Source organism: Molossus molossus, unplaced genomic scaffold, assembly GCF_014108415.1.
Source record: "Molossus molossus isolate mMolMol1 unplaced genomic scaffold, mMolMol1.p scaffold_m16_p_17, whole genome shotgun sequence".
Taxonomy (NCBI): Eukaryota; Metazoa; Chordata; class Mammalia; order Chiroptera; family Molossidae; genus Molossus; species Molossus molossus.
The window spans coordinates 31,280,134-31,306,334 of NW_023425352.1; the positions used below are offsets into that span (position 1 = coordinate 31,280,134).

The 26,201-nt window shown below is 40.9% G+C and overlaps 1 protein-coding gene across 4 annotated transcripts in view; it reads right to left on the reverse strand.

Annotated features, from left to right (window-relative positions):
• HECTD2 (HECT domain E3 ubiquitin protein ligase 2) overlaps positions 1 to 24,595 on the reverse strand; it is a 61,954-nt gene extending 37,359 nt beyond the window's left edge. For 3 of the 4 annotated variants that reach the window (XR_004959989.1, XR_004959990.1, XM_036265100.1), the window contains exons 1-2: positions 24,375 to 24,595; positions 12,997 to 13,123 (exon numbers count right to left, since the gene is read on the reverse strand). Coding sequence is in view for 2 of the 4 variants with exons in the window: in XM_036265100.1 (XP_036120993.1) it covers positions 12,997 to 13,123; positions 24,375 to 24,512 (265 nt within the window). In the remaining 2 variants the exon portion in view is untranslated. The remainder of the gene's footprint in view (positions 1 to 12,996; positions 13,124 to 24,374) is intronic. The other variant, XM_036265101.1, reaches the window with a different exon arrangement.
• Between the last annotated feature and the right edge of the window lie 1,606 nt (positions 24,596 to 26,201).

A 26,201-nucleotide genomic window follows, 5' to 3' on the forward strand; every position in this document is an offset into this window, starting at 1 on the left:
AGGACGCTTTCAGTCATTTCTTTGAATGCCTTTTCCGCCTTCCCTCTTTAAAGCTTCTCTCCTTCTAAGACTCCGATGACAAGAATGTAATGTCTTTTGTTATAGTCCCAAAGGTCTCCGAGCCATTCATTTATTTTCTTTCTAGTTTATTTTCTCTACTGTTCAGACAGGGTAATTTCCATTGCTCTATATTCCAGTTCATTAACTCCTGTCCTCATTGTGCTGCTCAGCCAATCCTCTAAGCATTTTACAGTGGTTATTATATTTTCTCAAGTATTAATACTTCCAAAGCAATGGAATAGATTAATGTCTTATAGACTCTAAATTCTACAATAAGGAAATGTACATATCCAGAATTTAATTCTACTCTAATGTGATTAGAATATATTTTCAAGTAAACAACCACAGCCATACCAATCATCACAGCGGTAACGTAACTATTCGGTTTCCCTTCCTTTCTTATCCACTCTCTCAAACAAGCATCTATCCTTGGGGGTCTGTCAATGACTTCAACAGACTAAGATACATTTCATTAGTGTGAGGGAATACATTAAAGTAAATTTCATGTTAGAAGGTAGTACAGAGATGCCAATTTCTTATGCTCAATAGCAATGGTTTTCAAACTTCATAACAGAATCGCCTGGAGAACTTGTTAAAACACATATTAGGCCCTCCCCCAAAGTTTGTGATTCAGTAAATCTGGGTTGGCCCCAGAATATGCATTTCTAACATGTTCCCAGGTGCTGCCGATGCTGCTAGCCTGAGGGTCACACCCAGAAACCCCGTTCATCAGTTTTAGGAGAGCAGTGATGTTGACAATATAAAACATAGGTCTCTTCAATTCAATTCTATCATTGGTTTTAAACCCTTTATTAAACATGGAAATGTCCAGTTTCTAGTCATTTGTACTTTAAGCACAAATTGGACAGAAGTTCAGTTTAATAGCAAGTAAAATTAGATATCTCAACAAATGATTTCATATTATGTTTGGGAATCTTTATTAATGAGAAAGAAGTAGATGATAAAGTCTCCTCGTTCCAACACCACCCAGTCTTGTTGCTATTATCTTCTGAGGCTCCTCTTCAGTTTCTCTTTCTCTTCACCAGACTTCTCCTTTCTTATCCCTTCCCACACACACTCTTCCCAGCCTGGCTGTAACACCCACTATTAGATACAAACAGACTCATTCAAATATAGATTAATTCACCCACAGACCACATATACACATTTTTATTCCCACTCATTTTTATTACGACCATGCTGAGGTGAAGAGTGAAATGTAATTAGGGAGGTAACTGGATTTTGGCCAAGCTTGAGAGTTATGCATTTCTTATATAGGAGAAATAATAATGCCAAGGCCAAGAGGATTCTAGGATGAGGTTAGAATCAGAGGTCCAGATGGGATTTATTTTTAGTTCAGAAGGTAGCTTGGACTGGAGTAATGTAAGATGTTAATGTACTATGTTAATGGAACTTGGGTCAGAAATAGAAGCAGAATCCTTTGCTCACATTAGTGAATGAAAATCCAACTACAGGATGTGACATGCAGCTATTAAGAAAGGAGGACTAACAGCTCACAGCTGCTCTAATGTTCCTAAATATCAAAGCATTGTTTCCAGAGACAGGCTTTCAGCTTGTTCTCCCAGATGGTTATTACAATCTAATTCAACAGAGAAAATCAATAACTGTGCTGGTGAGAGATTAATTAAATCTCAAACTAATATTAGAAATAGAACAGGCAAATCTTTGTTCTATCATATGCAGCTTTTTCTGCAATATAGTGTAATGTAATATGCTGAAAAAGGCCAAAATATATTTATGAGTGAGAACCTGTCATTTAGGTTTCATTCAGCCAATACTTGGGAGCACTCTGTGCTAAAATGATAAGCAGTAATCATTTCCCCTTTCTTTTAATATAGTGTTGCCAATTTTAGATGGTTGCTTAGAAACATTAAGTAAAACACTTGAAGCTAGTGCAAAAAGAGTCAGAGTTATGGTGGGGGCTGGCAGTATATTTTTAAAAATGTAAAGATCATAATACAACTATGTATAAGGGTGTGAGATTATCAGGCAAATTTTGCCAGCTCAGTGTTTTCAAGGCGGTATAATGGGCTGACTGGTTGAAAACTAGTAATGTGTAGCTTTCCATAACTGTAGCCACCAAAATGAAGACTGACATCTGAAATTGGCCACATGACTAGGAAACTGGAAGACTGTTCCTGGCCAGCCAGCACAGATGGCAACAGCATCACCAGAGGTAACCAGGAGTCTCTTTGTAGGTTGGGTTCAGTAGGAGGAACCTGGGCTTCCTTTCCTTATCCTCCTATTGCTGGAGAGGAAATGCTAATATAAAAGGTTTGCTGTTGGTGGCACACTGTTGCAAAATGCTATACACTAAGTTTCATTTCAAATAATTTATAAATAATAAGTGATGAAAAAAGCACCAGCCTTGGAAGGGACTAGGTCCTACTGCTGGACAGGTTACTAACTTTCATAACCTTAGGCAAGTCATTGAAACTCCTTAGGCCTCAGTTTTGACATTATAAAATGAAAGCAATGGCCTAAACCAGCTTTTCTCTGCTTAATGTAATGATGCTCTAAGAAAAATTTTACTTTTCAAAAAGTGTTTTCCTATGAAAATAAAAAACAACAAAATTAGGTTTGAAAACCACTGGTTTAATCATTCTAACTTCCATCTCTACAACTATTTAAGAACAAAATGGACAAGACTTATAAACCAATTAAAAAAGTTAAAAAAATATTATCTATTAGCGTGAACTATGTTGATGCAGAAGCATGGAAACTTGACATGCACACATCATCTATATACCTGATTTTAGTTACAACGTTCTGTCCTACAACAGGGTATCAGAAAAAAATCTGAAATAAGAATAAAAAACCTGGCTTCTCTTCCCGAATATACATTTTACATTCATATGATATGGTTTTAAAACATGTCCATACATTCTTTGGTATTCCTCTCATCAAAAGATGGAGTCTAAGTCTCCCTTTGAATATGGGCCAGGCATAGGGGCTCCCTGCTAATAAGAAAACGTCACAGAAATGATTGACTAGGTTATGAAAGACACAACATTTCTGTCTGACTGTCTCTTCAGGGATGTTCACCCTGGGAACCTAGTCACTGTGCTGTGAGGAAGCCAGACAGTCAATGAAAAGGCCAGGTATAAGTGTTCCAGCTAAACCCACCTAAAGTTCAAGCCTATAGATAGTATGTAAGTGAATAAGCCTTCACGTGATTTCCAAATGGAAGATAGAAACCAAAACAAATAGACAAAAACAACTTGGAAGAATCAGAAATTGTACAATAAAAAACAAATAAAACCTATCACTAATTTACTTAGGGAGATAAAAGTACAACCAGGAAATAAGAGGGTGCTTTAAAAAAGAAATATTCAGAGGGAAAAAGTTCTTATTAATTAAAAGCATATTGGCAGAAATAAAATACTTAACAGAAAGTCAATAGAAGGGTTTTGAGAACATTCTCTAAAGTATAGAGCGAAAGGGTAAAGAAATGGAAAGTAGGAGTGAAAAAATACAGAAAAATAGCAGTTCAGAAAATCTGGCTTTTGAATTAGAGAGGTGCTAGAAAGAAAGGACAGAAAAAACAGATGAGAGGAAATCATCAATACAAACTTTCTAGAAAATTCCTTGGAATTCAAGGCCATGAGTTACTGAATAGAAAGGGCCTACCAAATACACAGGACAGGGTAAACCAGACCCAGACCAAGGCTCGGCACTGTGTAGTTTCTAAACCCCAAGACAAAGAGATAGTTTTAGAGAGAGAGAGAGACACGGAGGTAAAAACAGAGATTTTATACAAAGGACCAAGATCACAGTGGCCTAACATAAGAGCTATATTCTGTAGACTAGAACAGAGTGATTTTGATGCCTGTCATCACCAAGATCCTGACTACCTTTATACTCTTCTTTTTTAATTGAATAGAATGAACAGGTGGGCCTATCCCAGATGTTATCTGTATGAGGGCTTCCCTAGCCAGTGGGTGATGAAATCCGTTTTTCCTCTGCTGAGTTAGCTGAGGACACTCAGTTCACCTCACTGCTTTAACCTAGGGTACTCTTGACAGCTGGACAGGCCATATTTTTGCCAGACGTCTAATACATAGTCCCACTCATAGGTCTGTCAAGCTATCCCAATAGTTGTCCTTTGAGTCCCAGAACTCACTCATGACCTTGCCCACTGACCTCCCCAGATGGACTGGACATTCTTGAGGAAGCTGGAGCCAAATGTGCTTCAGAGATTCTGTTGAGATTATCCTCTCCTGGGAATCTTCACCTAAAAGTGGCAATTTTGTGCCTTACACATCCAGGCTTGTGCTTGCTATTCAGTTTTTCAAAACTAAGCAGTATTTGTTCATGCACATGTACAAAAGTAACAAAACAATATTTTATTACATTAAATGTATTGGGGTAACACTGGTTATTAACATTGTATTGTTTCACGTGTATAATTCTGTAACATGTAATCTATATATTGCATTGTTTGCTCACTAACCAAAGTCTAATCTCCTTCTGTCACTATACATTTGATCCCCTTGACCTCTTCATTCTCCCCACCCACTTCCCCTCTGGTAACCACCATACTGTTGTCTGTGTCCATGAGGGTAACAAAACTGTGTTTTTCCTTTTTATTGAATTTATTGGGGTAACACTGATTAACAAAATTATATAAGTTTCAGGTGCACAATTCTGTAACACATCATCTGATCATCTGCACACTGTTTTGTGTGTTCACCACCCCAAGTCAAGTCTCTTTAATAAATCAAGGGAATAAAAGTTACCTCTGGACAGAAAGGCTGGGCAATGCGATTGGGGTAGGCTCATTAGGGCTTTTAAGGGCTTTGTAATGCTTTCTTTTTTTCTTAATTTGAGTGCTAAATTAATCAGTTTTCATTTTATTATTATTAAAACCATATAAAAGTGCTTTTTTCATTCTGTATGTGTGACATGTTTCAAATTTTTAAGAATTTGTGCAGTTACTCATGGGGGAAGAGCAATGGAAAAGCCTGCCCCATTACACTCCCTTCCCCTACCAGGTAGCTGCTCATAGCAGCATAGATTATCACTCACGTTTTTTCCGAATATCACAAGGCATGAAACTGAATACTTTTTTTTAATTGATTTTTTTAGAGAGGAAGGGATAGAGAAATAGAAACATCGATGTGAGAAACCTCTATAGGCTGCCTGCTGCACGCCCCCTACTGGGGATCAAGTACACAACCCGGGCATGTGCCCTGACCGGGAATTGAACCAGGATGTCTCGATCCATGGGACAATGCTCAATCCACTGAACCACACTGGACAGGTAAAACGGAATACTTTCAAATGCTGCTCTTCATTTATTCTTACACCTTGAGGTATATTCTTATTCTTCTTTTTTACAGATGGGAAAACCAGCACAGAGAGGTTACATAATTTTTCTAAGATCATACAGCGGGTAAGTTACAGAGCTAGGATTGAAACTCACCCTGTTAAGTTATAAAACGCATGTGATTTCCACTATCAAATAATGTGGAACCTTCAACCATGTATAAAAACAAGTAGCAAAGCCTTGGCCGGTTTGGCTCAGTGGTTAGAGTGTCGGCCTGTGGACTAAAGGGTCATGGATTCGATTCTGGTCAAGGGCACATACCTGGGTTGCAGGTGATTCCCAGCCCTGTCTGAGGTTGTGCAGAAGGCAACCAGTCAATGTTTCTCTCTTATACTGATGTTTCATTTTCTCTCTCCCTCTCGCCTTCCTTCTCTCCCACTCCATCTAAAACTCAATGGAAAAATATCCTTGAGTGAGGATTAAAAAAGAACAAGTAGCAAAACCGAACTCTAAATTTACATGGAAGTAGGAGCTAGTGAATTATGAAATGTCAAACAAAGCAAAACTCAACAGGGAGGCAAACAAAATCAGTATGTTGAAAAATTAATCCTTTAAATTATAAAACTTAGGTACAGAAGATATTTTACAACTCTTAGTGCCCATTTCCTCCTCTGTAAATGAGTGAATGAAGCTCCTGAGAGCTAGTTGGCCTTAGGTCACAATGACAGTTCCTGGTAGTAGTTAGTTCAGTACTTTGGCACTGCTTCTGACTATTTCACGAGTGGCAGGGAGCTGAAACGGAGAGACCAGAGTGGATTAGTCATAACAGGTGGTGTTTACATCACTCTATAGGATGATTTTTATGAACATTTGGAAAGAAAGAAAATTGAGGTGGGAGAAAGGAAGGAAGAGGGGGACAAAACTCTGACTCACAGGACGTTAGCCATCAGAGCCAAATAAAGCGGTACATTCGCTGGTTTGGGGAGATGTATTTTTTATTAAGCTAAATTATGTATGTGTTTGTAAAGCCACAACAAAAGCATAGGTGAAATGTTCTGTGTGGATCTAGTTATAAAAGTATCCAAAGTCCTTTTCAAAGAAGGTTCTCTCTAATGGGATAGATACCTTATAGTGGGTATAGCTTGGAGGATTTATTATAGCCTTGAAATGTGTTTGACTTTGCAACAGGGCAAAATGGCCAGAAACCCAGAAAAAGTGCCTCTCATATATTTCCTCATGGAATAAATCATTTACTGAGTAAAGACTCCATGTACCATGGGAGCTGGATCTTGCAGATATACAAATGAATTCAACACCCAGGTGGATTGTAAATGCATCTACTCTTGGACCCAACGATCCCATTTCTAAGACTATCCATTCTATAGATACACCTATACATGAACAAAATGATATAACAAAATGATATATGTACATAGTCGTTCATTGTGGCATTGTTTACAATAGCAAAAGATCCAATTTCTTTAGGATCTTATTAAATAAGTTATAGCATGTCCCATACAAGATGGTTGTAAAAAATAATAAAGAAGCTCCTATGTATGATATGGAGAGGTCCAGGACACAGTAACTGAAAAAACAAGGTGCTGAACAATGCGTGTTTAGTTACCTTTTCTTTAAAAAGGTGGAAAATGAACGTGTATATTTATGTTTTCATTTGCATAAAAACCATAGGGAAAATTACAAAAGCAAGCAGGGAAGAGGGTGAAAGTGAGACATCTGAAACATACTTATTTTTATAATTTTAATTTTTGAAACACATACATGTGTTTGCTATTCAAAAAATTAACTTTACTATAAAAAGATAAAAAGGATAGCCCTTGTCCTCTCCAAAAGAAAAGCTTAGAGAGCTTGTAGACCAGTAAAGAGACAGATGAGTAAACATATAAATGCAGCAAGGGATTCTGAGTTCTTCATAGATACACCTCTCTCATAGGCACGGTTAAGAAAAGCCAAGTGCGCCCTGGCTGGTTTGGCTCAGTGTTTAGAGTGTCGGCCTGAGGACCAAAGAGCTGCGGGTTTGATTCCAGTCAAGGGCACGTAGTTCGGTTGCAGTTCGGTCCCTGGCCCTGGCTGGGTCATGTGGGAGGCAACCAGTCAATGTGTCTCTCTCCCTCTCCCATTGTATCTGAAGATAAATGGAAAAATATCCTGAGGAAAGGGGAGGGGAGGGGAGGGGAGGGGAGGGGAGGCCAGGGAGACAGACAGACAGACAAGAAAGAAAGACAAGAAAGGAAAAGAAATAAAGGTCAAGTGCAAGGAACTCACTCTGACCTAAGGAAGGATCAAAGAGATTTAGTTCATAATCAGTTCACTCTCCAAGAAACCTGGAGATGGGGTCATTTGAAGCCTTGGCCAAGAATCCGAAAACAACTATTGCGAGTCCTTTTCTCTCCCCAGATGGCCAGTCTTGTGCTGGGTTTCTTGTAACAGCTTGTTTCCCCGTCTGCCTCTCAAGTTGCTCTTGGAGAAACTGAAGATTTTCTGTGGTACATCACCTGTGAGTAGATCACAGGTTCCCATACACAGAGCAGATCATTATTTGAGCTAAACACCACTCTGATCTCCCTTGGCCGCTTCAGAGTAGCAAACTCTGGATGCACGTCTCCAGCGTGTGAAAACTGCACCGTTGGCTATGCACGGCCGGGCTCTTCTGGAGTAAATTCACGAAATGGACTGAGCTGGGAGAGGAACAGGGCCCCGAATGAATGTCAGAGTTCATGTCTACTCTATACTGAATTACCAGGAGGGAAAAAACATTCGAAAAAGTTTGGGGGAAAACTGCTTTGTTTCTTTTAAAGATGACCTGTGCTGTTTAAAGACGTTTTGAGTAAGTCTGAAAGGGGCATAATCACTTTAGAAAGGAGGATACAAAAGAACAAGAGAAGGTACTGCTCCCCTCCCTCCTCCATTACTTATCATGTATATTGTTTCTCTGAAGATGTATCATCCCAGCAGCTGTTATAGTAGGTGAAACTCCTACACTTCCCTGATGTTGAAAAGGACAGCCAACTCGACAAGCGTACTAAGTCATGTGATCCATAGGGAGGAAAGGCATCCCTCAGCTGTTAGGCAAGCCCACGCTGGGCTTTTGCAGCTTCTCTAATACCACTTGAAGATCAGACGGGGAGACAAGCTGTTAGAGAATACCCAGCATAGGTCTTGCTATCAGAGAAGACGGAAGAAAACTGTAATAACTGCCAAGAATGATGCATCGTTGAGAAAATCTTATTGGCAAGTAAGAGAGAGGCTTCCCAAAAGATCAAGGAATTATAAACATGCTTATATTTGGAAGACTTAGTCTAATTCCCATTCAATAAAAGAATTCTTTCTGCAGTAGCCCTGACATATGCACCCCATGTCACACCCGAATTCAGGTGGCATCCAGACAGGACAGCTAGGAGAAGTGAGCACTAGGAGTTCCAATAAGGTAAAGGAAGTCTGCTAAGGTCTCTTCCTCCAGGCTGGTACATAAAAACACTCCAATTTCAGTTGGGGCTGAGCCCAGACTCCACAAGACTGGCACAGATGAAGGGGAAACAAGACACATGGTGGGAGCTCAAGTAAGTGGACCATATTCAGAGTCAATACATCCACCCAAGAAGGAGGCTGGCAGGCTGTGGACATACAAGTTGGCAGGCTGGGTTCAGAAATCAAGATATTAGTATAGACAGAACAGACTATAGGAATCAGTGTGGAATCAAAGGCTAAGGACTCTGAAAACAGTCCAGACAAAGGTTATGGCTATCTATCCCTTCTTCATGACTCTATCATTGTTCATAGCAGACATTTCAATGTTCTTAACCCTCAATTAGAAAAGTGGGCTGAACTGTGTCTGCCAAAAGATCTGTTGAAGTCATAAACTCCAGGACTTGTTAATGTGGCCTTATTAGGAAATAGGGTCTTTGTAGATGTGATCAATTTAAAATGAGGTTATACTGGATTAGGGTGGTCCCTAATCCTAGGACTGGTGTCCTTACAAGAACACAAAAAGGCACATATACAAGGAAGAGTAGAAGAGAGAGACAGAGACAGAGATCAGAGTGAAGCGTCTAAAAGTCAAGGGATACTGAGGACTGCTGGCCCCCAGCAGAAGCTTGGCAAGAGGCACGAAACAATCTCCCTCAGAACCTTTGAAAGGAACCGATCCTGCCAACACCTGGATTTCAGACTCCTAGTATCCAGAACCATGAGACAATAAATTCCTGTTGTTTCAAGCCACCAAGTTTGTGGTACTTTGTCACGGCCGCCCTAGGAAACGAATACAGCCTCCAGAGAGACTACAGCATAAGACACGAAGTGTTTCCTACCTCCAATTCCTCCTCCTCCTTCTCTTCCCTCTATTCCATAATCTGAGTATGAAGTGCCCTTCTCTCCTTGCGGGAGCCAACTCAACTCCAATATATATTCTTCCTTGACCTGATCTTCATACGACTTCTTTACTCTTTCTGTTCATTGTATTATTCTATGTTCCTACTGCAGCTTTAGTCTCTCCTGTGTTCGATCCTTTCCCTTGACCATACTACTCTGCAAGAGTCCACTGTTCTCTCCTTGCTTTCAGTTCAAGCGACTCCAAGGCAGTCTCCAGTGTCCCTCCCGCCTCCCCACTCATCTGCCCCTTAACTTCTTAGTGTGAATTCTCTTCATACCACTCGACTCAACTGTTCTCTTCAAAAACCGGACAGTGACCAGTTAACAGACACACACTGTCTTTGTCTCAGAGCTCACTCATCTTGTCCTTTCTTAGCAATGACACTCCTCACCAAATCCTCTTCTTGAAATTTTCTTTTCCCTCAATTTCCAAGTCATAGAACAATGGACATGTTTTCTTATCTCCTCCAGGGTTCACTTCCTTTTCTTTCACCAACTCTCCTTTTTTTTTTTTATCCTCACCTGAAGACTTTTTTTGCACTTATCCTCAGATAAAGCAGGAGGGAGGGAGGGAGGAAGAGAGAGAGAGAAACATCAACATGAGAGAGACACACGGACTGGTCGCCACCCACATGACCCCAACCGGGGCCAGGGACAAACTGCAACCGAGGTACATACCCTTAGCGGGAACCGAACCCGGACTCTCTGGTCTGAGGGCTGATGCTCTAACTGCTGAGCCAAGGCCCAACTCTCCTTTTAACCAAAGCATTATCCTGAACGACCTCTGGTTCTCCTTTCCTTCTCTGTCTCTGCCATTTATTAACTTTGTAAATTCATGCAGGGCAAGCCACTTAAAACTCATTGTGGATTCCTTACCCTTAAATGAGGAAATAATTTCTACCTCAGGCCCATTTTCTTTATTTTTATAATGGTATCACAGTTATAGGTTTGTTTTGTTGGGGACTGGGGGACTGTGACCTATGGACACTGGTGCCTCGTTGGAATAAGACTGAGGTGATAGAATAAGTGTGCATATGAGTGTGTAAATAAAGAAGGAAGCTATCAAAGGCAAAGCTTGATAAATGAGATCATGTAAACACTAACCTGAGGGAGTGTAGAACAGGCCTAGTTCTAACCTGGAGTGTCAACAGAAAACCTGTGAATAATTGATGCTGCTTGCAGTTTATGGACACAGTCAATTTACCAGAAACAATGTCCTTAAACATTTCTGAGTTTGTTTGTTCTGTTCGGGTGTGAGGGGCATTTAAACTTGCAGATTTGGCCCAGTCAGTGTGGCTCAGTGGTTGAGCGTCGACCCATGCACCAAGAGGTCGCCAGTTCGATTCCCGGCCAGGGCACATGTCCAGGTTGTGGGCCAAATCCCCAGTGAGGGGCATGCAGGAGGCAGCCGATCGATGTTCTCTCTCATTGATGTTTCTATTTCTTTCTCCTTCTCCCTTCCTCTCTCTCTAAAATCAATAATGAAAAAAAATTAAATTTGCAGATTTGTCTTATTACAGAGCAAGGGACATATAAAATTATGCAATATACAATGCCTGTGATAAAACAATATAGAGTTGTATATAGAAATAGAACATGTTAATATACACCCAACCTACTTTTCTGAGTAAGCCATTAACAGAATGGCTCAAAAAAGTAAAATAGGTTTGTCTACACTTGAAAAAATTGGAGTCATAGTCCCCCCATTAGTGTGTGACTTGCATTTTTCATTTTACAATGTATTGCAGGCATTTCTCCTTGATACTTTTTTATACATACCACATTTTTCTTGATATAGGCATAGTATTTATGATATGGATTACCAAAACTGAGTTAACTCATTCATTTAGATTGCTTTAAATGTAATTATTATAATGTAAATTCTTTCCATGTATTTTTGTACCAATGTTATTTCCTTAAAACAAATTCCTAGAAATGGAATTACTGAGTCTGAATATATCAACATTTAAAAATTTAAGTATACGTCAATACGTTGCCCTCCAGAAGGTTTTTATCAATTTTCAAGCCCCCCACTCATAAAAGTACCAATTTTCACACTCTCTAGACAACAGTACAGATCTACAACCTTTCGTTCTCTGCACATGAGTTGGGAAAGGTTAAGTCCTTGTTTTGATCTGTACTGCTTTAAATACTGGTGAAACTGAGCATCCTTTCGCAGTTGTTTCTATTTCCTGTTTTGATTGGCCTGTTCACACCCTTTGCCTTTTTTTTCTAATGGAATATTCATTTTACAGATCTATTAATAGCTTTATGAGTCAAGGATATATTTTTTTTATCAACTGAGATGCTTGAACTTATACTTTATGACTTAAAATTCCTATAGAAGTTTTAAATTTTCTTATGTTTTCAAACTTACCGATTTTTTGTTTTATGGCCGTTGGCATTGCTATCATTCTAAGAATTTTATTATCAAAACAATTTCCTGCATTTTCTCTAATACTTTTATAGTTGTTTTAAAAATCTAACGTTATTAATTTCAACAGCTTAGCCAGTTGGCTTAATTCCATTTTTGAATAATTTAACACCATTTGTACACAAATTCCTTACTGACCTATGTCCACCTAGTGGGCTATCTCGGTGGCTGTTACCACCAGCACAGTCCTACAGCATATGGTACTATGGAGGAATGAGCTCCCTCATTTTTTTCTTGGATCCTCTCAGACATTTATTCTTATAGATCAAATTGAGCATTATCTTCTTAAGTTTCCCCCAAAATTCTGTTGAAAATGTATTAAATGTAGAGAGCAAATTTGTACCTGACATTGCTACAATATTTACGTTTTTCGATTTACAGCACCTGTTAGTCTTTTGATAAAGTATTATAGTTTTCCTCATATAGGTTTTGCTCACTTTCTTTTAGCTTTATTTCTAAGTATTTACTATATCTTCTGTCAAGTCTTCTAATTGATTACTACTCAAATACAGGAAATCTATTGAGTTTTCATATATTTGCATTGTGTCTGGCTCCCTACCCGAACTTTCTCATTATTCATAAGCTTTGTATTTCAGTCTCTTTCTCTACATAACAATCACATAATAATAACGATTTCGCTCCTTTCTGTAAATATTCACAGTTTATTTCTTTTTCTCGTTGTATTAATTAACTAGACCTACCAGAACCATGCTGGGTAATTAAAATGTACCTTTTTCGGTAGTTTGAAAGTATAATTTCAGCCAAGAGATACAGATCATGTGTACTGTGAATAGTTATAATTACATCATTTGCTTGTTCACTTTACCGTTCTTGATGTTAGGGAAAGCAAGGTGTGCAGGTGAACTTCTGTTCTCAGCGGCGTCTTTCTTCTGGCTGACAGAAACCACACTGCTGAAAGTGGAAGTCTGGCCTTTGGATCCTCGGTCCAAAGCCTAAAAACAGAAAAGTTAACATTGCAGCACAATGCCTACTACCTATATTTAAATTATTTTATTGTAGAAATCATAAGTATTTGTGATACAATTGTAATTTGATGATAGACATAGGCTAGAGAAAACATGTATATAACATTAATTTACCTTTTCTAGAACCAAACTGTTTTAGGTATAAAATGAAAATAAAATGTGTCTGGCTGCTTACAAACTGATCATTTGAAAATGAGGATAATAGTACCTTCCTCACAGGGTTATTGTGAGTTTTTAACTAAGATGCGGCATATAATATAATTAGCACAGCTCCTGGTACAAAGTACACACTCTATTCATGTTAGCTGCTATTTTAGCTTTGTATTTAGATGACACTATTTTTCTGACCTCTGTAAATATTTTCAATAGTTAACATGCATGTGACGCTTCACAGGTTGATTCACTGAAGGTTTTCTTATCTTTCGATGCAATTTTAAAGGTTTAGGTAAAAACTTAAAGTTTTTTGAGTTCTTTCTTTCTAAGCACTGTGATTGTACTTTGGGTGGACCCAGATTTTAAATAAATAGTACTAAGTACTAAGGCATCCTTAGGTACAGATAACAGAGCAATCTTCCTATAGTATAGAATCTATTCATTAACACACTTTCCACAAAATAACTATAAAATTTGTAAGGTATACTTAATCTGTATTTTATAACAGACTTGACTCTCTAAGCCAGCGGTTCTCAACCTGTGGGTCACGACCCCTTTGGGGGTTGAATGACCCTTTCACAGGGGTTGCCTAAGACCTTCGGAAAACACATATTTCTAATGGCAATTCATAACAGTAGCAAAATTACACTTATTTCCAATGGCAATTCATAACAGTAGCAAAATTACACTTATGAAGTAGCAAAGAAAATAATTTTATGGTTGGGGGTCACTACAACATGAAGAACTGTATTAAAAGGTTACAGCATTAGGAAGGTTGAGAACCACTGCTCTAAGCAAAGGCTGACCATGAGTTCAATAAACAGCAGATTTTCATGTTCATATTGCACAAGTACCTAACATAGCCCTCAATGGTTTTTTTGTTGTTTTTTTTTTTGCTATATAACCACACAGATTATAGGTAAGATTATAATATAAAATAGTTTCAAAAATTTAAGTAGACAAATACTTAGAATACCTGTTAACACGTAATTAAATATTGTCAGCCTTATTTAACATTTTCTTTTAATACACGAGTCCCTACTTTCGACCTTAAATGAGGAACAGACAACATCTGAGTTAAATTTTAAATAATGGTGAGTTAAATTTTATATTTTTCTATCAGATGCCAATAAGAAGGATATTCATGGTTTTCCATGATAGCTTTTGTATCAAACACCAAGTTCTATTATATTCAGAATATTATTTTGTTCAGACGAGATCAGGCACGTTCAAGGTGGTATGGCCATAGACCATTTTTTCATCTTCTATCCCCAAAAGCTACCTTAGAAGAGAAAACATTTCTGTTCATATTCTCAAACAAATTTGATAAAAAAATAATTGCTGGTTCTAGTCCATAATGAAATTTGTAAAGTCATATCTTACTATATTAGAGTCTCTGAATTAAAATATTTTATTTTAATTTTTTAAATCCTCATCCACAGATATTTTTTCACTTATCTTCAGATAGAGTGGGAGGGGGGAGAGAGGGACAGAGAGAGAGAGAAAGAGAGGGAGAGAGAAATATCGACACGAGAGAGACACATCTACTAGTTGCCTACTGCACAACCCCAACCAGGGCCAGGGACTGAACCGCAACCGAAGTACGTGGCTTGGACCGGAATATAACCCAAGACTCTTTGGTCCGTGGGCCGATGCTTTAATCGCTGAGCCAAACTGACTAGGGCTGAATTAAAATATTTTAAATTGAATTTGTATGTCTACAAAATTAATTATTCATAACATATTTTAAACTATTAGCTTTGCAAATAAGCTAGAAAGGCTTACTATTTAAACTCTATCAAGTGAAAATTATGTTGCATTCCAGTATCTGTCTGGACAGGTCAGACTGGAGGAAGTTTTATTTACTAAAGAGACAGCACAAGTGCATAGGGAGACGTATTGCACTGGTTCAGTCGGCTCTGTTTGCAAAGTATCACGGGATCTAGTCACTAGGGTATGTTCAATTTGAGAAGAATGTACATAATGCATTTTAGAAATTGTTCCATACAATAAATGGTGGTTGGGAATTCAAAAATGTCCAATAACACTGGTTAGTTGGAAAATTTACTTATATTGAATATCTGTCATCAATGAAGCCAAATAAAAAGCATTAATGATAACAGTACAAAGGAAATTCAACATACATTATGGTAAAGGTTCTTAAACTTTCTGATCTCAGGACTCCTTTACACTCTTAAAAATTACTGTATATCTGTATTAATTCCTTTCAAAATAACAATAAACCCATTTACAGAAAATATATTTTCCCAAACAAAAAAAAATTAGAATGGCATTGTTTTACATTTTGAAAATCGATTTTTTAATATCTGGTTTAATAGAAGACAACTGGATTCTTTTTTGTTTGTTTGTTTTTGTTAATCCTCACCCAAGCATATTTTTCCATTGACTTTTTTAGATAGAGTGGAAGGGAGGGAGGGAGGGAAGGAGAGAGAGAAACATCAATGTGAGAGAGACATACAGATTGGCTGCCTCCTGCAAGACCCTGACCAGGGCCGGGGATCCAATCCAGAACTCAAGTACGTGCCCGTGACTGGGAATCGAACCCTCGACCCTTGGGTCAGCAGGCCAACACTCAAACTGCTGAGCCAAACCAGTCTGGGCAACAGCTGGATTCTTATATATGCTTCTGCTCTCAGGTTTTTGCAATACCACGTGCCACATATCCTCTAGAACACTACGCAGTCAACTCCTGAGAGAATGCACAGGAGTAAGACAAGACAAATAACATCTCACGGACCTCTAAGAGGATGTGGAGGGCCACACTTTGAGGACTGCCACAATAGGTAGGGATGATGGGTAATTAGAACTAAGAATGAATTTAGGAAATCTTGGGAGGACAAGAAGATACCACTGAAATCTGCACTGTGTAATATAGCCATTTGCCACATGTGGCCGTTGAGCACTTGAATGTGCTAGTCCAAACTGAAGTATCTAGTAAATGTAAAATACACAATTTTCAAAGACTTAGTATAAAAGGAGATAAATGTTGAAATGGTAAGTTTTAGATATGCTGGATTAAATAAAATATATTGTTAAAATTAATTTTATCTCTTTATTATTATTCCTTTTAATGTGGCTATAGAACATTTTTTTTTGTTTGTTTTTGTTTTTAATCCTCACCCGAGGATATTTTTCCATTTTTTGTACAGATAGAGTGGGAGGGAGAGAGAAGAAGGGAGAGGAAGAGAGAGAGAGAAACATCGACGTGAAGGGACACATCGAGTGGCTGCCACCCGCACGACCAACCAGGGCCAGGGACAAACTGCAACCGAAGTACATGCCCTTAGCGGGAACCGAACCCGGGTCTCTCCAGACCACAGGCCAACGCTCTAACCGCTGAGCCAAACTGGCCAGGGCTATAGAACATTTTTTTAAATAATGTTTTTTATTTATTTATTTATTTTTTTTATCCTCACCCGAGGACATTTTTCCATTTTTTGTCCAGGTAGAGTGGGAGGGAGAGAGAGGAACAGAGAGAGAGAGAAACATCGATGTGAAAGGAACACATCGAGTGGCTGCCACCCGCACAACCGACCAGGGTCGGGGACAAACTGCAACCGAGGTACGCGCCCTTAGCGGGAACCGAACCCAGGTCTCTCAGGACCGCAGGCCGATGCTCTAACCGCTGAGCCAAACCGGCCAGGGCTAAATAATGTTTTTTAAATCCTCACCAGAGGATCAGGTTTATTATTTTTTTAAATTGATTTTTAGAGACAGGGGATGGGAGAAGGAGAAAGAGAAAGATCTATATGAAAGAGAAACATCAATTGGTTGCCTCCCATATGTGCCCCGTCTGGAGATCAATCCCCGAAACCTAGGTATAACTGGGAATCAAACCCATGACCCTTTGGTGCACAGGACAATGCTCCAACCTCTGAGCCACATCAGCCAGGGCTGGCTATTAGAAAATCCTCAATTACACATGTGGTTCACATTATATTTCTAACTGGACAGAGCTGATCTGGATAGATTTTCCTAAACTAAATCCAACCCAACATACACTCTTAGGAAAAAAGAAAAGAATTATTACTCTGATTCATAATTTCCCTGCATGATTTTGGAAGAGATCTGCCGTAAAGGTAACAAAATTAAATATGGTATAAAATACTCTACAGACAAAAATAAAACATGTCTGAGTGAGTAGAGCTGAGTTTTCTGCTTTGGTAAATTCTGATATGTTTGTAGAGACAATGGCAATCTGAACACTTTTGGCTACACCTCACTGAAATTTATTTTTAAAATCCAAAGATGAGTATTTCAGCAATAGGTTAATTGCTTCTGTCTCAATGAATCCAGGGATTACCTATGATGCACAGAAAAACTACTTTGCAAAAGAGTAGGCCCTGGCTGCCATAGCCCAGTTGGTTAGATTATCGTCCCCATTCACCAAGGTTGAGGGTTTAATCCCCAGTCCGGGCACATACAAGAATCAACCAATGGCCCTGGCCAGTTTGGCTCAGCGGTTAGAGCGTCAGCCTGCAGTCCAGAGAGACCTGGGTTCGGTTCCCGCTAAGGGCACGTACCTCGGTTGCAGTTTGTCCTCAGCCCTGGTTGGGTCGTGCGGGTGGCAACCATTCGATGTGTTCCTTTCACGTCGATGTTTCTCTCTCTCTCCCCCCCCCTCTATCTGAACAAAAAAAAATGGAAAAATGTCCTTGGGTGAGGATAAAAAAAAAAAAAAGAATCAACCAACGTAAATAAGTGGAACAACAAATTGATGTCTCTGTCTTGTCTCTCCTACCCTCCCCCCCAAATCAATTAAAAAAAAAAAAAAAAGAGTGAGTGGCTTTCTGAGATACTGAGCAAAGGTTATTGTGTCAAAAGACTGATGAAAAAAAATATATTTACTGTTTTAAGTTAGAATAAAAAGCATTTAAGATACTTTGCTTTACTAACCTTTTAAATAAACAGACCTAGACTATTCGTTGGGGCCACATCACATGAGAAGCCTCCACTGTATTTAGAGTCGCTAAAGGAGACTAGTTTAGGCCCTGTTACCGGGTCAAGTTATTTTGTTTTTCCTTATTGTATGTGTTTTCACAGTTCCCTATTTGGATGGTGGGTTATAAAATCAGAAGTGCTAACTTAGGTCTATATCCTTCTAGTAAGATGTGAAAAATTAGGAGACTAGGGGATAAGGATGTGGATTCTGAAACAAAATTTCGACACCAAAAAAAAAAAAAAAAATCACAATACAATCGGTCTTACAGATAACTGAAAATTAACCTGACTTAACATAAAAACACATTGGTCCTGAAACTCAGAAAAACTCAGGAAGGCAAAATGGCACAGGAGATTTTATCTACTTAATTTACAACACAGGAAAAAAAAGAAACTGCATCAATATATTATCCATATTTGGTAAAACACTTTTAAAATGTATAATTTGATGTAGTCACAATTCCTCAAGCAATTTCTTGATTCTTTAATAAAAACATCTGGATCAAAACCAAGTTAATTTGAAATATAACTTTCTTTAATGACTAGGTTCAAACTTCAGATTGGCTTCAATTCAACTGAATTAGTACAATTACAGTAATTTCTATTTTAAGAGGCACATTCATTTATTACACTCACTCCCCCCAAAATGTTTTCTGACTGTTTACAAAATGTCACCAAGTTACAAATATCAACTTAGAAACAACTAGTTACTCATATAAGGCTTAGGAGTCTAACATTACTACAGTGCAAGAAGGGATCCTTCACCCATAGACTAAACTATAATACTAGAGGCAGGGGGCAAGAAAAAGGCAGGGAAATATACATATCTGATGTATTTTTGTAATATCTGGGGTTTACGAGATTGTTTAAAACACTTTCACCCCTATAACTAACTTTCATTCTTTGCCATCTCACCTCTTGGAGTGATGTTGGCTGGGCTGCCTTTTTATGTGAACATTTTTCTCTAAGAGAACTCATCTGGAAACTCTAGAATCGTTTCTCTTTATTAAGCTTCCTTTTCTTTCTTTCCTGTTACGGAGTTAGGTTCCACATCATGTAGATTCTTCCATCCCTTATACTTTGCCACATGGCCAGCACCCTGGTGGATGTACCCATCAACTCAGAAATGAACTATAAAGCTCCTTCCTTTGCACTCTTCCTCCTCCTCCTCCAGTCTAAGTAACTCCAATCACTACCATTGGTTTCATTATGTTGTTCCTTTATTTAAGAAACTCCAATGGCTTCCCACTAACCACAGGAAAAAAATGTCCAAATTTCTCTGCCTAGAGATTTGGCTCCAGCCCCCAAGCAATCCTATTCACCTCCCACACATTCCCAGCATGCTTCTATTGGGCTTGCTTTATTTCTCCCCAATCCTTCCCTTTAAGCCGTTTACGTTGTTTTCCCCACTGGATTGCTTCTCCCACTTTCTTTTGCCCATCCAAGTCCCATCATCCTCCGGCGGCCAGCCAGCTTAAATAACTACCTTTCCTTCAATGCCTTTCTGCACAGTTCTGCACACACTGACTGCCTTTCTCTGATCTCCTATAGTGCAAATTGTTTCTATGGCTCATTGTGGCTTTTACACATTGCTTTGCTTTGTGATGTTTTCATGTGTTAGCCCTGTCGACCCTGAGGCTGGAACCTTTTTTGAAAAACAAAACAAAAACAAAAAAAACTAAAAATCCTTATCTTTGTGTTTTCTGTAACATCTACCCAGAAACCAAACATAATAGATGTTAGATAATTAGTAGTTATATTTTGGTACAGCGGCTCCACAGCCCATTTATGTACACCTGCCACAACATACAGACTCATTCTCATTACTGACTTCCTGTCAAATTATCTCCACACACCGTATGCTTTCCCTCAAACTCTTCCCCTCCCCACCTTCCACCGATGTGACACTTCCCCTGACCTTCACGTGGGCAAACTTCCTTTGAAATCCCAGACTGATGTCTTCATTTCCCTTCACTTCCCCAATCCAAGTAAAATCGGGCTCTTTCTTGAACCCAGCTTCAGTCCTTGCTACCCTATCCCGTGGAAAAAACCCCTTTCCTGTTTACCTGTAAATGTTGAAGGAGACAAACTCATCCTCACTTGCCACTATTTCTGTTCCTCCTCTGATCATTTTCTCCTTCCCCATTTACCAATTTTTTAAACTTCTGTATACATCAGCAACTAAGTTATAATGTTCTGCTCCACTCGAAGCTGTCAAACTCAGTAGACTGAAGATTCACATCATCAGACCTTCATTCCCACGCACTACTCCAAATTCCTTATTCTCAATTCTGTGGACTTGCATTACCTCTCCACAGCTGCGCGGCGAAACCCAGACACCCACAGTCCTCTGAGGCTCTATGCTGACTCTCAGGCATCTCTAACTAGAACCACTTTAAGGGCTGTTTCTCTCCATTCCCCCACCACACCTGATTTCTGCTGTACCTCCATACCTTTCACTAGTCCATTTCAAACGCTGCTCCCTAAACTGTGTAGACTTGGGGCACTCTGGTTAAAATACAGATTCCATAGCGTTTCTAATTCAGCACATAGAGTGTCAATTTTCAATCTTAGCAACAACTAGGATTTTTTTTTTAATGGTCAAGCCCCATGCCCAGAAATTGGTATAACTGGCCTGCATTTGGGCCTGGACAAATAAGCTTTAAAAGCTCTGTTAGGGCTCTGGCTGGTTTGGTTCAGCAGTTAGAACGTCAGCCCATGGACCAATGAGTGGTGCGTTCAAATCTGGTCAAGAGCATGTGCCTTGGTTGCGGTTTGTACCCGGCCCTGGTCGGGGTCATTTGGGAGGCAACCAGTAGATGTGTCCCTCTCACGTCAATGATTCTCTCTTTCTCCCTCCTTCCCACTCTATCTGAAGATAAACAGAAAAATATCCTTGGGTGAGGATTAAGAAAAAAAAGTTCCCCTAGGTGATTCTACTGTGTACTAAAGGTTGAAAGAAACGGTGCTCTAGGGTGAGATCTGTAAATGTGGACTTTGGCATGCTACCAAGGAAACTCTGTGGTCTGTCAGATTTAAGACCATTGTGTTAGGTACTTCCTGGCTAGAATGGGCTTCCTTCACACTTTGGTGATCTTAGGATCAATCACTTTAGGTCTCCTCTTTCCAGAACCATCAGTTCTACCCCTGCACCTGTCTTTCAACTTCTAGGATATAGTCCCAACTTTTCAGCCTTAATTAGGGTCATGATAACCGGGCCTTCTACTTATTTTAGAGAGCTATCACTTTAAATTATTTCCGAATGCTCATAAAAACATGATACAATAATTTTTTTGGGAAAAGTCAGTACTGCAGGGCTACATTATTTGAGTCATAAACTCAACCTACATAGACAGAGCTGTTAACCTGGGGTAAAAAGAAAGACTCACTAAAATGGCTCAAAGAAAAAATAATATTGATAGCAATCAGGTTCCTAAGCAAATCTCCAGAAGTTCTATTTAATCCATGTGAAGTCTGAAAACAACCAAACAGACACTAGCTGTCTTTCGTTGCCCCCACACCAAGGCCTTCCTCACCTACTGGTGAACTCAGCCATCATCCCAGCTATCAAGGCTCCTTTGCCCTCTGGAGGACCAAGCACATATTTTCTTGACTTAGGCTTTTCACTGTTGTAACTCAGAATTCCAGCTCTAGAAATCTGTCTTTGACAAACACACACACACACACACACACTTCATCATCGTCAAGTTCCTCACTTTCCCATTGCTCTTCGAACTCTCGCTGCAAAACCTGAGTAAAAGTCCTTTTCTCTCCTGTCATGATTCAAAACATCAGTGCTAATGACAAACCTGTCAACTCAAAGAGCCACAAATTCTGAGTGTCATTTAAAAAAATAAAGAAAGAATAAAAAGCTACCATCCCTGAAAGACCTTATAAGGCACAAGAAATTGCCTTCAGAATCTCAAAGTTGTTCTATTCATTCTCAATCTCTCCTCATTTAACCTATGTATTTCAAGGCTTAAGTCAAAATTTTAAAAAAACTTCCTGAATTCTCTTCTTCTGTTTGACTAGTAGTACGAGTCTATAATCCTTTATTCACAAAAGGTTTTTTTTTTCCTTTTCATTAATCCTCATCCCAGGATATTTTTTTCCATTGATTTTTTAGAGAGAGAGGAAGGGAGGGAGGGAGGAAGGAGGGAGGCAGAAGGAGAGAGAAAGAAAAGAATCATTAGGGTGAGAGAGAGACATCAATTGGTTGCCTCCTGCAGGCACCCTGGGCCAGCACCCAGGACCTAACCTGCAACTCAAGTGTCCTTGACCAGGAATCAAACCTTTCATCCACAGGCCGATGCTCTAACCACTGAGCAATGCCAGCCAGGGCAAAACTGAAAGGTTTTTGTAACTCATTTGATGACAAAACATGAACCTAACTTGAGCTCTTTGATAGTCCAACCTGATCTGAATTAAGCTACTTATAATGTGACTTCACTTCATTTAGCGTGAACACACATATTTCACTGAAGAGCTATTAATATGCTTGATGATGGAGAACTGCCAGGACTCCACTGCGGATATTATATATATACTGAATTACCTTTCTAAAATCTGAAAAACTCTGAATTCCAAAGCCCCAAGGGTTTCAGACAACAGTCTGTAGACCTGTTCCCACACTGTATCAATTTTTCCAAGTTTTTATTCCAAACCTTCAATTTTGCAGTTACAATGAGAGAAACGAATATTTGGGGTGAGGGGGCTCACTTGAGGATGGAAATCCATTCATGTAAGTGTTTCTGAAAGCACATGCATTCATTGTTTAAACAACTGACTTATAATAGCTACAGTTGAAACCCTTGCTATTTGCTAGTTAAGAACTCCACAGATCAGCTCTGAAAACCTAGGGTACCAACAGAAGGAACTGGTTCTGCCAGCAGATGGGTGACAAATTCCTTCAAAGCATTTCCCGAAGTAATTTCCTGACCATGACTCCAACTTACCAATCAACTGCACCTCTATTTTAAAATGTCGTTTTACTACTATCTGCTTTGCTGCACTGATTTCACATAAAGAGCTCGTCCTAACAATTTCCAGTTATCACAGCCCTTAGATATTTTTGAAAAACCTACCGAATCAAAACATTATTCTTAACACTTTAAAGAAGAATGAGTAATTTCAGTACGTTTTTAGTCACTTAAGAGGGAGGTTTTAAGAAAAGAATTGCAAGTAGGAATAAAGAAAATACATCACGCTCTCTAAACTTTTATTTTGTCACTGGCAGCTGCATGACAAGTGATGGTTGTTGAATGTACCGAAGCAAACTCTCAGAAAGTATTTAAACATATTTCAAATAAAAATCTCAAAAATCAGAGGTTAATTTTTTGTATGTGCTCCAAAGTAACCAGAGTCATATCCACCAGTGAAAATAGGGAAGGGGGGCTGTGCCATTACATCATCTGGCAAAATGTAGTTTGAAGCCTGAGAGCGCTCATCAAATAATCCTTAAGAAAATCCAGCTGGGAAATCATCCCTGTCTAGTTTAGATAACTTTAGTCTAAATAAAAAGGTTAAAAAAGCCTCCCCACTTTCCATTACATGTCTGTACCATATGAAAAATAAAACCATCACCGAAGCATCTTCCTCCCACCACCCTGCCAGCACCAGGAAGGTCACAATCAAGTGGAAACTCGCCGCGGAGCCGTTCAGTCTGAAGGAGGAAGGAAAGAAAAGCGAGGAAGGGATCATCGCTGCTCCCCAAAGGTGGGCAGGCAGGCAGACAGCTCAGTGGAAAACCCACTCCCGCCTGCCTGACAGCTTATCTTCATCCGACAGATAGACAATGCCGACTCCAAGATGCTGATCCTGTCCTTACAGAAAATGCATCCCCCCAACCAGAAAATAACCCAAAACAGCCCGTGGACGCGGGCACCCCGTTTCCCGAGGGTGGAAGGCGCAGCTGGCGAAGTGATCGCGGCTGTCCGCGGGGCACAACTCTTTCCTTTCGGCCCCAGGCGGGCCGGCCCGGGCGCATCTCCTCGGGCGGCCCCGGGGGTCCCCGGAGGAGACACGGGCCCCGGGGTGCCCCTCGCCCGCCCTCCCTCCCCACGCCCGCCGTCGGGGCGCCCGGGGCCCCCCGCCCGGCACCTACCGCAGTCGCGCCAGCGCCCGCCGACACGATGGGCGGCAGCTTCTCGCGCTCCGGCTCCTTCCCTTTCCTCTCCTCGGGCGCGGCCACCGCTGCCGCCGGCGGCGCGGCGGGCGAGGGCACCCGATCCGCCTCACTCATGTCGGGCCGGGCGGCGGGAGCGCGAGGCGGCGGCGGCCGGGCTGCGGCTGGGGCTGGCGCTGCTGCCGCCGCGACCGCGAGAGGGCTCTGGGCCGCCGCTGCCACCGCAGCCGCCGCGCCGCCCCCGCCGCGCTCCGGCCCCGCGCGCGCGCCCGGATGCCCCGCCCCGCCCCCGCCCCCGCGCGGCCGCCGCCGCTCCCCGCCGCTCCCGCCCGCGGCCCCCCGCGGCCGCCCCCGCCGGCTCGGGGCTCGGCGCTCGCGGGTCCGGGGCGCGGGCCGCGCCGCCCTCGCCAACCCCGCGGGCCCGGGGCGGGGGCGCGCGGGCGGCGGGCCGCCATGTTGTTGCGGTCTGTCGGGGGGCGGCCGGGAGGTGGGTGCTGGAGGGTCTGGACTGGGACCGGGGGCGCGCGCGGCCGGGGGCGCCTAGACCCGCGGGGTCTGGGCGGGGGCCTCTTCCTCCCCGGCGCCCACCTGGCTGCCGGGGGCCGCTGCCCGCCCCTGCCATCCCCGCCCGCCGCCCCGGGAGAGGCAGGCGGCCCCCAGGAGACTGCTTTCCTGTCCTAGTCCACCGACCCTTTCCACATGCCCCGAGGGCCCCCATCCACAAAGGAAAGCCTGGCGAGGGGGGTGAGACGTCGTGGGCTCCACCTTCCCCACCACCGGCCGGACGGCAGGCCACACTTTCCATTCCTGTTCCTGTCGAACCCCGGGACTGCCAAGCCCGCCTCTCCCTTCCCGTTCCCACGCGCCTGCATCTCCCTGCATCCCTTTGCTGCCTCCGAGCCCTACCGCGTTCCCTTCCTTTTATAAGTTACAGATGGACAGACGCAAACTCTGCTGCATCATCCTTAATGTCAGATCATTTGTGTGGGTAAGAACTTGAAAACTGATGAGGAAAGCTTTTAATCACGACATTGAGACACCCCCCCACCCCCAACACCAAGACAGTTTCCTTTCCTTCCTTTCTTACCGCCCCCTCTTTTCCTTTTCTCGGTCTACCGGAGGGGCGGAGATACCTGCTCATCCCGGGGGAGGGAGACAGTAAGAACGCGCTGTATCCCCGTTACAACTCGGGAATTGCTGGACGTTCAGGTCTTCCGATTTTTGAGGCTGTTATTGGATTCGAGGTTGAGTGACTTTTCAGATCAAGGATTCCCAGATCCGAATATACCAAAAATATTTCTGAAACAAACTGAATATGTTTATCTATTGTTTTACATAATTCAGTTATTAGCATCATTAAGTACGAGTTGTAGTGCATCATGAGATGAGGCTGCATGTTTTTCAAACCCAGAATTTGTAACAAGCAGATCTAAAGCAAATGGTGTAATGAATATAATAACGTATTAAAGATTACCTTATAAGTTATAAATTCCGACTTTCATTTCTAAAAAATGCTTTCTAGTTTTAATATAGTTCTGTCATCACCTATTTAAGTGTTAATTAGCAAAAAGTATGGAGTAAGTGCCATATAGTCAGCAAAAAGTATTTATAGCTAATTGGCCTTGGAGGGAAATTATGTATACATACATTACTTCGAAGCATTCTCCTCCTTGCAATTAAAAAAAAAACACAATGTTTTTCAGGATTTTCTTTCCTTCTTAAACCTCTGAAATACTCATCCTATACAGAGAAACCTACAATTAGTTCATACTTTTAGCCCGTCAGTATGCTGATCTTTTGGTACAG